The sequence below is a fragment of the Alosa pseudoharengus genome, unplaced genomic scaffold (genome assembly GCF_046254945.1).
Source record: "Alosa pseudoharengus isolate Yale_2024_CS ecotype anadromous, Long Island Sound unplaced genomic scaffold, YU_APseudo_1.1 YU_APseudo_1.1_scf_21, whole genome shotgun sequence".
Lineage (NCBI taxonomy): Eukaryota > Metazoa > Chordata > Actinopteri > Clupeiformes > Clupeidae > Alosa > Alosa pseudoharengus.
This window is the reverse complement of record NW_027468674.1, coordinates 14,037,455-14,050,567: the sequence shown is the minus strand read 5'-3', so window position 1 is coordinate 14,050,567 and position 13,113 is coordinate 14,037,455. Positions and strand designations below refer to the sequence as shown.

The following is a 13,113-nucleotide window of genomic DNA, read 5'->3' as shown; positions in this document are numbered from 1 at the left end:
TAAAGCATATCATACTAAAAATGACATTTCACTTTGAGCCATACCTCATAATGCGTTATTGGAACATGGGAATACACAGTTGGCTCATACAGTGTACTGTAGGAGCCATATTAATGTTTCAGTTAATATATAATTAGTTATTCATTTTATTTCTCTTCAATAACATTTTGATTGAGAACAGTTTAATGCTTTTTGAGTATGTAAGCCCTCTATAGGTCATGGGGGCAAAATGATAATGGTGTGTCAAGCCAAGGCCATAGAAAGGTTCCGGTGCTTGCGCATAGGCTACTATCATTGACCGTGAACCGCGTGGGCCAGACTGAACAAACTCAACTCAAGCAAACAATAGAGCCAACAGTGTACAATGTTTTGAGTTCTTTTTCATTTGTAAAGCAAATCATTTTCATCAGTTTATTCTACGTTTCCCAGACAAAAAAACAGTCACGGAACATTCAACAATTGTCAATGGGACAAACAGACAAACATCTCAGTTTTGCCACTATACAGTAATGTGAATAAGACAGCACTGCTACAGTAAAGTGTTCTCCTTTTGTTACACTAGTTTGGTTTCGTGATGTAGCTAAGCGGCTTATGGCCAAATATGTGACTCAGCTAATGTTATAGGCTATAGCCTATAATTTTCCCTCTTAAAGACAAGCTGGTGTAGCCTATTAGCCTACTATTGAAATGCATCGACAGTAGGCTACGTGTAGGCTGTCCCATGATTTCATGCACATAAGTGAAAAGTGCCTCGCACCTGTCAAGTTCGCACAGGGCCTATCACCCCCTTGACAGCGGGAGAAGACAGCGGGAGAAAAAGTTAAAATAGTATGTTTCGGTCCTGGTGATTTTTTGTGAAATTCCGATGCATTTATTTGACATTGCGCTTTGCGCCGTTAAAGGGAATGACAGATGTCATTCTCATTGGTTTAAATGATATTATGCCCCAAACACACCCATGACTGATTAAAAAACCTAGGAACACCTTGTTGCTCCATGCGCTCGATGTTTGATAACGAAAACCCTCCCAATGTGGACTGGACATCCTACTAAATTTGAATAAGCGTTTGACGAGTGACGATGCGCTTCTGATTGTCATGATAGGGCCCACAAACTTAAATGTAAACTTAACAAGTTAGATTGTCAACCAGATAAAACAATTCATCAAATATAAAGAAAATAACAAAAAAAGGAGAGAGTGAGAGAGAGAAAAGAAAGGCCAAAGAGAACAAGGCCTCCTCCAGAAACTGATTGTTTACTCTACAGTAGGCTATGTTCCCTCTCTCAGGCTGTACAGTAGGCCTATTGAAAGTAGGCTAATGAGCTCAATAGACACGTTAGTGCTTCCATTAGGAAACTTTCGTTGCAGACTTTCACAACAGATTGTTTAGCCTACTGTAGGCCTACTCTACAGTAGCCTATGCTATAGGTTATGCGCTCCACGCAGTGGCGTAAGTATAGTAGGTGCAGCAAGTGCAGTCGCACCATTGCCTGTGACCTCCCGGGGCCCGTCGCTACCCCCGCAATGCAATTGCTGGAAAATTCTATACCGGTCCTTTCTGACTACCTGCGTGCCTTTGACCAGGCCAAGGCTACAGCGCAGACACTCGCAAATAAATGGGGGTTCAGAGTACATTTGAAAATGTTAGAGCACGGAGAGTGAAGCGTCACTTTGACGAACTATCGGAAGATGAACGCTTAACCAATGCAGAGAGATAGGGGAGACCGGGGCTGGTTGGAACACTTTTCACTCTCGGTTATATTTCTCCGTCTTACAATGCGTTGAAATGGTCAAATTGTGATTAACTGAAAGCTTGGGATCTCAGCTACAAAATGTATACATTCAATGTCAACAAATGATCCCTTGTTTTGAGTTATATATGATTAAAGTGGTGTTGTGCACGTGTTCCAACCTGCCCCATGCACGGGGTTGGTTGGCACATGTAGTCGGGGTTGGTTGGAACACCTATGTTATAGTCCTTTGCAGTACTCCTTTTGCTTTTGTTTGAAGTGCTCATCTATATCACTACCTGTAGGGCTTTGCTGATTTCTTTTCTGTGTGTTTTTCTTCAGTAGGGCCCACCGTCAAGACCAATTTGGTCCCTACCGATTTTTTTTTTACTTCAAATGTTTAAAAATGTCTGAAATGCTTCCAAATGTAAAACTATGTTCAGTAATTACAATAACAATGTTAAAATAAAGATTGATGATGTTTTTATATGTAAAATACAAAGTTTATAAATTTGTCACAAAATAGCCATAGAGAATGTATGTGCCAACCAACCCCAAAATCAGTGTGCCAACCTGCCCCGCCCACATTAGGTCAAACTTTTTTGCACCAATGCTGTTAGCCTGCTAATATCGGTCACCTCAGGTTTTTAAACTTCATTTTAAATTATAGATGAGTCCCCTAGCAATCAATTATAATGAATATTTTTTATATATCCCTAACTATTACCCTTCTAGGATGTATTTAGTGGGAGGTGCATATTCTAAGTTTTGACACTACAAAATCAAAAAGTTGTTCTCACCTAAAGGGTTAATGACCTGGAGACCAGTTACATACGTGAGTTTACTCTACTCAATAAGGCCGTCAGTTTAGTGTTGGAATTTTTTTGCAGCTCCCTCTAGTAGCCTGGATATTAACAGTGTCTCAACCTGCCCTTGTTCCAACCAGCCCCGGTCTCCCCTACTTCAAAGTGCAGGTATTTAATGCAACTCTGGACATCATAATCAGTCAGCTCTCCCAAAGATGTGCAAGCATGCGGGAAACTTGTTATGTGTTTGAGTCTTTACGTCCTATGATCGATCCTTCAACTCGCAGGTGATGATGAACTGCTTGAAAAGGCAGTACGTTTGTCAGACCATTATAGCAGGGACATTGCACCGACATTCCCAACACAACTCCACTCATTTAGGTCTTGCTTTAAAGCAGAGATTTCACAGAAGTCATCTATTTTTCAACTTGCCAAAATGCTGGTGGTAGATTATGACAGTGTAACATCCACATTCGGGGAAGTGTGTACTGCTCTCATGTTGTTTCTGACATTGGCTGTGACTGTGGCAACAGCTGAGCGATCTTTTTCCAAATGTTCAACAATTGCTGGTGTACAGGCTATAATCAATTAGCTAAATCATTTGTCCAGCTGTTTAAACATTTTTTCGTGTTACATTCAAACGCAAAAGGTGCTTTGATATCTTTTTTGTTTAAACGTCGGCAAGCAGGCATGCTGCGGTTGCAATGAATGAGGATAATTGGTTTTATCTGCGGTGTTATTTTTTGCATTTTGAATAGGCTATGACTCGCTCCAGTCTCAACAGCACGTCTACTTTTTTGCACGGTGCTTTCTTAAAGGAGCTGCACCATCTTACAACAATTGCATCTACATTTTCATATTAGAATGTTTTGTCAAGTGTAAGCTTAAACTACCGTGATCAATTTAAGTTTCCGTGCCCCCGCTGAAAGTCTCTTATGCGCTTATCGTTACACTATTAAATCTATAAGTAACCGTGACAAATAGGGTATAAGATATATAAACTCACGCTATTGTATTATCATATATGTTTGGTAATGGCTCAGCTTTCTCTGATTGTTCTACTGACTTGGAAACTGCATCATGGAAGCAGTAAGTCAAGTCGCATCAAAAATAGTAGTGGCACCAAAGTGACACCTTGTGGTTGTTTGTGTCAACTGCAGTTTGTGCCATTTCTGCCGAGAAAATGGGGATCGTGATTCCTGAAGGAACCCGTCCAAACTTAACAGGGACCCACTGGAAATTACTCAGGTGAATAGACACCACATTAGGCAGAAATTAACATAACAATTGCCAGACAACATTGTTTATGTTGGACTTTGAATTTTTGGGTATTGAAAATTAAAAATGTTTTAATACAAAGAACACCTAAACTAATTATCGAACGCACCATAGTCTTACAGCTCACTTAAACTTCAAAACCCAAAAACCATATACAGGGTTGGAATTTCACGGCGGCCACAACGGCCATGGGCCATTTTTATTTATCCTATGGCCTATCAAAATAATCTTGGCATTCACGGCGCAAATTACTTTAGTCTTTTACGCAGTGGAGAAAGTGACAGCGCACGGAAAGAAAGAAACTGTAATTGAATTATATTATTCTACATACAGTTCTGCGCCCATCTCCCTACCCATTCATCACGGTGGATACTTCACAAACTCTTCCCTCAAGACATGACAAACCATATATCAGAATAAACACCAGACCACCAGACAAAAGGTGTAAAGCATTCAGTTAGTCATTCCAGAGTAATACATTTTTGAATTTGCAGCAAATTTCTACATGCATGTCTCCAACTTTGGGCATTAAGTTTCACAATGTGTTTAAATTGTTCAATACATGATTTCATAACAGGCCAAATACAAAACAAATCTTACAAATATCGCCTAGGTATCTGTAAATGTTAAAATCAGAGGATACACAGTTGACTAAGAGTTTGTCAAAACCTTAATGATCGCAAAATGCTAAGCATGCATGTAGGCTATTTGATTCTCAGTGTAGGTACTGTAGGCCCTAAGGAGGATAAGGGGATAAGATTGCAAGGGGGTGAGACTTTCACCTTTGACAAAGTTGTGCATCTTTTCTTGCCCTTGTTCGCAACAATAAAGAGGCTATGTGTATGAATGACGAAATAAGGAAATTAATGCAATGTCGAGAATACAGAAGTGGGTTGAGTTTCCTGTGTATCTGGTTGATGTCTCTGAAAAGACATGAAATAGAAAGGACAGCTCAGAAGGCATTATTACTATATTTTTTTTTTTACAACATTGGAACATCAGTGAATAGCAATCCTAGTCTGGTGAGTTTACATTTTTATAGATTGGATTATCTAAATCAAATGGCTATTTTCTGCTTTTGCCTGGTGGATTATAGGGTTGGCTCACAGCCTCAGGATTTCTCCACACTCAAAAGTTCTCACTTTGCTTGGTGAGGACATACATCAATCAAAATTGCCACGGCACTAGGCTACATTTCATCGTAGTATTGCCTAGTACTGCAATGCAACAAGGTAAATGGCATAGCAATTTTACAAATGTGGCGACGGGACACAACTTTGGGAAAACCATTTGCAATGACAGCCTACAGTTAATTTAAATCATGGATTATAAAGGAGATGATTTGACCCCCCTTTAACCAAATAAAGGACCAGAGGAAATGGGTTTACGTGAGATTCTGAATCACTGTTTAGATCAAGATATATGTAGGATTACTGCTTTGTTCATGATGAATGAAACAAGTCCACAACAATTAGGAATGGTAGTGATGGACAGCTGATTATAGGGTGTATTTTTATTTTTTCATTTTTTAAAAAGGATAGTTAGAAGAAGTATAATAACAAATACTTGGCCTTGCCCTATTCCCTCAGTCTTTAAAAAATAAAAATAATATATATATTTAACTGCTACAGTACTTCTAATAAATTAATACTATTACTTATACAACTTATGCAAGATGAGACTTATGAGATGTTTAATCCATATCGGTGGGTATTGTTTGTTCCATGTTAAAAAGCTATGTGGAATTATATGACCTGTCATGGGGTCGTGAGTAGAAGTAACACACACACAAAAACACACACACACACACTACACAAAATCACACACATACATGCACACACACGACACGCACAAACACACACACAAACACATAAACACACATACACACACACACACATGCACCCACACATACAAACACACCTACATACACAAACACACGCGCACACACACACAAAACACATCTACACAAAAACAACAACACAATCTGCACACACTCAATTACAAACACACAAAAAAGGAACAAAGTAGGAAATGAACACAATTTGACAAACATGATTTATTTTTGTGGAAAAAATGTGCTGGACTGGGCGGCGGTCATATTTTGTACCGCTCTGCAGTACATCTAGGTTAGCTAGATAAATAGAATGTTTTGCGGTGTCTCATTTTATGCGGCCCCCGAAAACCCAATGTTTTTTCCATCCGGCCCTCTTGGTACTGAGGTTGAATAGCCCTTTTATTGGATATTAAAGAATCAAGTAATACATACAGTAAATCATTAATTAAAGCAACACCAAAGCACTTTTCCTCTGTCACACGCACGCTATTTGTTTATCCAGCACTGGCTTTGCAAATAACATGTCCACAGACAAGGTAGAGTATGTTGCATGATTTTATGAAAGTATGATGTATTGCGACATCAGAAGCTCGTCAAATTTGTAGTTTCTTATGTCTCATTCCATCGAACTACAGATCCGCTACCAGATCTGGCAAACTTACATAGTGCGGTTATAGCCGATAGAGGGCCGTAAAGCGAATGCAGAAGTGCCGTTCACCCTGTTACGAATTGATGAACCACTGAAACTATTTTGGAAACATTATTTTAAGGTACAAAAAACTCTTTGGTGTTGCTTTAAATAGCATTATGTAGCCAATTTTAGTTAACACATATCTGATGCCACAGTCTCTTTCTGCTTAGTTCTCTCTCTCTCTCTCTGTTATCTGCAGAAGTCCCCCTCAGCCTCAGAGAATGTGAGAGATCTGTGAATGATAATATATTTTTGGTTGGCACATCAAACTCACTGCATACATTACAATGCAATAGGCCTATATACAGTAGTGGACACAGACACAAAACAACCCCCTGTATTCAATTGTCAAGACCTTGTGCTGCCCATTTTACATTTAAATAAAAAGTGACAAAAAGTGAAGGTTGGTTGTTCTATCTGAAAAGCATGAAAAGCAACAGGACTGGTTTGTAGCTCAGGTTTCAGTGACACTGTCCCTTGTTCTAATTTGAATGTACAGTTGTACACAATTGCAAATACATTTTTACAAATCTGTCACAAGCTTACATTTTTCCGTGTGGATATGGTGGAAAGGAATCCCCAGAAACTGTAATGTGTCAATTATGTAGCAGTCTTGGCCCTATCAGCATCATTGGCGGTGGAGGTGCAGGGATTGTAGGCAGCTGTGTGGCGAGTACTGTGGTGGCAAGTGTGGCCAGTGTTATTGTCAAGCAGTGGCACATTGTGTAGACCTAGAGGATTATTCCAGTGGTGGCTCTGTACACCACAAACTATTATACCATGGTCTAGGTTGAAAAGGGTGTCGTTTAAAAAGTGATTTACTACACCTATAAAATTATTATGACGTTGCTTGACAACGCCTGTGTTAGTCCGCTCAGCTGTGACTTATCAACATTCCACAGCGTTGCGATAAACAGCTGAAAAAACGAACGATTTTAGCCCTAAAATTCATTTAGTGTTAATAATTGATTTCATATTTATTTATTTCTTAAGTGGCCATGGTATAAACGGGATAATGCCCTTCGATGCATCCATTATCAGAAATAAATCCTCCGCTTCGCGTCGGACCGTTCACGCCTCCGCGTCGTCCATTTATTTCAGATAATGGACACCTCGTCGGGCATTATCCCTTACTTATATCACCAACATTTTCCATGGAAAACCGTTAGCTTTGAAAATCAGTGTGTGTCCAGTGCCTATACGCCAAACCCACCTATAATGTTTCTTGCCAATGTAAGGTTAGCAATTTGGATATAGTGGAAAGGTCACATGTTGACAAAAGCTTTTGTAATCAACAGCAACCCTGTTTATACATACAGTGAACTAGAAAGTCTTTGGTTTCAGCTGCCATTTGGTCTCGGTTCTCGTCACCCTGTTGAGGGCCTAACTCAGTCCCAAGCCTCTCCTGGACCACAGGAAAATACCTGAAGTCTAACTCAATTTGTCAAAGAAGAAATTATAATTTGCTCGTGTCTGATATCATTTTAAAAGTCTCCATGCGAGAAATACAGTAGGCTATTGTCAGTTGCAGAACAGTAAAGTTAATGCATATGAAGTTTCTGTAACATGGGTTATTTTTCAGATAACAGAGGTTCCCTGGTGATTCCAGATGCATGCCGTCTATATGTTAACATGTTGTTTTAGATATAAGGGGAAGAACACAGATAATTCCAACTTTTTGTCTTTTCTCTTTTCTTTTCTGCCTCTTGTCTTTGACTGGCTATAGGCTCCGCCCAGCCTGCTGACTCTTCTGGAGGAGGCCTTGCTCTCTTTGGCCTTTCTTTTCTCTCTCTCTCACTCTCTCCTTTTTTTGTTATTTTCTTTATATTTGATGAATTGTTTTATCTGGTTGACAATCTAACTTGTTAAGTTTACATTTAAGTTTGTGGGCCCCATCATGACAATCAGAAGCGCATCGTCACTCGTCAAACGCTTATTCAAATTTAGTAGGATGTCCAGTCCACATTGGGAGGGTTTTCGTTATCAAACATCGAGCGCATGGAGCAACAAGGTGTTCCTAGGTTTTTTAATCAGTCATGGGTGTGTTTGGGGCATAACATCATTTAAACCAATGAGAATGACATCTGTCATTCCCTTTAACGGCGCAAAGTCAAATAAATGCATCGGAATTTCACAAAAAATCACCAGGACCGAAACATAAACCTGGAAAAATAAGGTATCACATACTATTTTAACTTTTTCTCCCACTGTCTTCTCCCGCTGTCAAGGGGGTGCAAGGCCCTGTGCGAACTTGACAGGTGCGAGGCACTTTTCACTTATGTGCATGAAATCATGGGACAGCCTACACGTAGCCTACTGTCGATGCATTTTAATAGTAGGCCAATAGGCTACACCAGCTTGTCTTTAAGAGGGAAAATTGTAGGCTATAGCCTATAACATTAGCTGAGTCACATATTTGGCCATAAGCCGCTTAGCTACATCACAAAACCAAACTAGTGTAACAAAGGAGAACACTTTACTGTAGCAGTGCAGTCTTTCTTATTCACATTACTGTATAGTGGCAAAACTGAGATGTTTGTCTGTTTGTCTCATTGACAATTGTTGAATGTTCCGTGACTGTTTTTTTGTCCGGGAAACGTAGAATAAACTGATTAAATTATTTGCTTTACAAATGAAAAAGAACTCAAAACATTGTACACTGTTGGCTCCATTGTTTGCGTGAGTTGAGTTTGTTCAGTCTGGCCCACGCTGTTCACGGTCAATGATAGTAGCCTATGCGCAAGCACCGGAACCTTTCTATGGCCTTGGCTTGACACACCATTATCATTTTGCCCCCATGACCTATAGAGGGCTTACATACTCAAAAAGCATTAAACTGTTCTCAATCAAAATGTTATTGAAGAGAAATAAAATGAATAACTAATTATATATACAGTATTAACTGAAACTGAAATATTAATATGGCTCCTACAGTACACTGTATGAGCCAACTGTGTATTCCCATGTTCCAATAATGCATTATGAGGTATGGCTCGAAGTGAAATGTCATTTTTAGTATGATATGCTTTATTGATCACCAAAATCACAAGAGGACAGATAGTATTCATCGTTATGATTATTTTTAAAGAGTGCTGGAAAAGACAACGTAACATACAACCACCCAAAGGAAGCACCACTTCAGGATATTCTAGACTGTGCACACTGTTTTCAATCTACACAATAGATGTGTTTTTAAAAATCAACTGGATAATTTGACAGAAGCACAGCATGAGTATTACTGTTTAAGCACTGCAGTAATGAATGAAGTAATGAAGCTGTAGGGCTGCCTCTGTCGAAGAGCAGTGCTCAGACTTTGCAGTTGTAGATGGTGTCATCCTTCAGGATGATCCAGAGATGATCCATATCGTAGGACACATGCTTCACTTGACCGTTGTGGATATTAATTTGGGTCCACTCGTCACCCTCAGGTTTACAGGGAGATGTGGAATCCCTGTAATGGATTTCACCAGATGACGAAATATTTTAGAGTTGAGGGGAAATAATTTAACATAATTGTGGAATTATAAAAAAAATACTTTGTGGCCTTAAAAAAGGACCCTCCATACAGACAAACTCGTAAAGACAAACCTGCGGAAGACGTTTCCTGCAGAATTCACTCCATAGACAGAGCCATCACCTCCCACCTCTATCATAGACAAGGATCCTGCAATGCGCTGCCAGTCACCGACTCCCTGACAATGAAGGGAATCCACCCCCTATAGGATCCAATGAAGGCGGTTGAGAAAAATCTATTCATTTTTTTACATTTTGCTTAGTGATCATTCCCCAAAATGATCAGCCTTACCTTTCTAATAAAGATTTGATCCTCACTGTTAATACCCCAGCAGCTATAGGGGCCACAGCTGTAGTACTTTAATTTGCCAGGATACCTGGTCCAGCTTACAGGACCGTTTGCTCCCATGTAGCCGACAGTAAGACAGAAGGGGAGATCATCATGATTGCATCCTGCAACAAACTGGTCTCCACCAGCATCAATCTGCTTCAAGAGCCCTGGTCCATAATAACAAAACACAGGTGTATGGGATTTGAAGTCCAGACTTCACATCAAACAATGCTATTGTACACTACCAGTCAAAAGTTTGGGTTCACGTAGAAATTTCCATTCCACTCCATTATTTATTTTATTTATTATGTATTTATTTATATATGCGTTTCTCTCTCTTGCCACTTGCCCCCCACCCACATATACAGGTACACCCCCCTCGCTCACACACACCATTACACCGAAACCCCCCTCTCACACACCTCGCGCCCCCCCCCCCCCACACACACACACACTTACACACCATACCTCCCAAACACGCACACCATACCCACACACCTCCTTTCCTCCACACCAACAACAAATCCCCTCCCCACACACAGGTACACCACCCTCCCCCACACACCCTATTACCCCCCCCACACACACACACCACCATTAGCTCCATTACCCCCCACACACACACAAACATGTACACCCTCCCCCCAAACACATATACCACCCCCCCCCCCCATCAAAGTCAAAATCCTCGTAAATCCATTTAAATGTAATTTTGGAAAAATGTTGTTAAAATAACAAAAACTTGTAAGTATAGGATATGTTGAGTCATCATGCGAACTTTGACAACACAATGTTGAATCATTTAAAAATGACAAGGTTTTTTCAATTTCCTGAAAACGAATGGATTTGGACATACAGTGACAATATTATCAGTGGTGAAGTAAATCTTACCAGGTACTTGAACCCAGCTACCTGCAGCCAGTTTGAAGATGTTGTTTGCACTGTTGACTCCCCAGATTCCTGCTTGGCCCACGGTGACGTGTTTCAGTTTGCCATTGATTTGTGTCCATGTCGATTCATACAGTGTGAAGATATTGTCTTCTTTGTTCACTCCCATCACCTGTCCATTACCTACGTCAATCTGCACTAGGCTACCAGGGATAACTTCACAAGTATATGCTGCAAGAAAACAAAATAAAAACGGTTAAGTGTGGGTAGTCAGGTGGAGGCGAGTCAGGTGGGCACAACAGGGAAATTTTGACAAGGCGCACGGGATTGAGAACAGGGTTTCTGCAGGCATCAGCAAATCTCATTTCATGCTTTTTCATGCCACTTTAAACTAATTTCATGCCCATGTCCAACTGCAGATAAACCTCACAGCACGTTGCATTGCATCCGGTGTCGCGACAAGGTTCGATACAAACCTCGACCTCGGGGGGGAGGGGGGCTAGACATTTTATTAAATAATACTTCACGAACCCTTCGTTCAAAACATGGCAAACCATTTATCAAAATAAACAGCAGACCTTACCGAACACGAAGGTTTAAAGCAGTCCCTGTACAGTTAGCCGTTCCAGAGTAATCCGGTTTTGAATTTGCAGCAAATTTCGACATGCATGTCTCCAAATTTGTGCTTTAAGTTTCACAATGTGTTTACATTTTTCTACATGATTTCGTAACAGGCCAAATACAAAATAAATGTTACAAATATCGCCTAGATGTCGGTAAATATTAAAATCAGAGGATATACAGCTGCTGACTAAGAGTTTGTTAAAGTAGCCTTAATGATCACAAAATGCTATGCATGCGTCTAGGCTATTTGAGTTTCTTAAAGTTGAGCTGTGCTTGAATTGTTCAATACATGATTTCATAAGAGGCCAGATATAAAAATAAATGTTAAATATAGATATTTGTAAATATTAGATGATCAGATGATTTACAGTTCTGTTATAGGCCTATGTCATGTTTTTGTAATGTTTCATACAGTGGTGCAGGTCTACTGCTGTGAATAGGCTAAATACAATTTTGAACATTTTTATAGCCTACTACTGTAGGCTATAGTTAACTTTGGCCTTGGTGCCCGGACATGTGGCCTTTGTGCCCCCCATCAAATTCGCCCAACTGAAGACCAAGTGCCTTGCCCCTGAAATGGTGAAATTCCAAGCCTGGTTACAGCCCTAATAATTTGTAATGCCTCTGAACATCGAAGTTCATGCTTTTTCATGCCATTTCATGCATGAATTTTCACAAAATCTATTTAATTACTTTTCATGCTTTTTAATGACCCGCGGAAACCCCGGAGAAACAGATTAACGTAGGCCTACCCACAGATGAAGTCAACAGACAGTGAAATTAACTTACCATTGCATGCAGTCAACAGGCAGTGCAGGGCAAAGAGAATTGTTGCGATGCGAAGAGACATGGCTGAGTTGTTGTGCGGTAACTAGACATGTTCATGGACAGTCTTTTATATGTGATGAACGTAATGATGTAATTGATTGCCTGCTCACGTGGGTAGGAACGTGTATTGATTGAGCGATGAGAGACACCTGTGGAGGAAGAAGTTTAAAAACAGTACGTGCTTGGTGGAAAGAAGAAAGGAGAGGGCAGACGACTGAAGAGGGGCAGAGATGATGAGGTGTTGGCGTGGACATAGTTAGTTGCTATATGGACAGGACATCTGAAGTGATGCTATTGACTTAAATCGGAAGGCAAGAATCAACGTGGGACGCTATATTTTTTGTGACTCTTTTTTTGGGGTATCCGGGACGCCGGTGTTCCAGTTTAGATGGTGAGCAGTTTAACTGGTGATATTTGCATAAAATCAGTGAATATTCAACAAAACCCTGCCTAGGCTACTTCTTAACCTGCTCTGCCTCCGATAGTGCAGGTTTAGGCTACATTTTCACGGAGTGTTTGCAAGTGAGACAATATAACCGATATCGCTGAAAACATCACCAGTGTATGTCTAAAACATGTCGGTTTAAGC

General features: G+C 40.2%; 1 protein-coding gene across 1 annotated transcript; it reads right to left on the bottom strand.

Moving 5' to 3' along the window:
- Window positions 1-9,605: 9,605 nt before the first annotated feature.
- On the bottom strand, window positions 9,606-12,612 carry LOC143138437 (fish-egg lectin-like). The gene is made up of 5 exons (XM_076298906.1): window positions 12,486-12,612; window positions 11,076-11,303; window positions 10,146-10,351; window positions 9,929-10,056; window positions 9,606-9,791 (listed from the first exon to the last, which is right to left on the bottom strand). Exons 1-5 carry the CDS (start codon window positions 12,544-12,546, stop codon window positions 9,647-9,649), a joined length of 768 nt encoding a protein of 255 aa, XP_076155021.1. The 5' UTR covers window positions 12,547-12,612; the 3' UTR covers window positions 9,606-9,646.
- Between the last annotated feature and the right edge of the window lie 501 nt (window positions 12,613-13,113).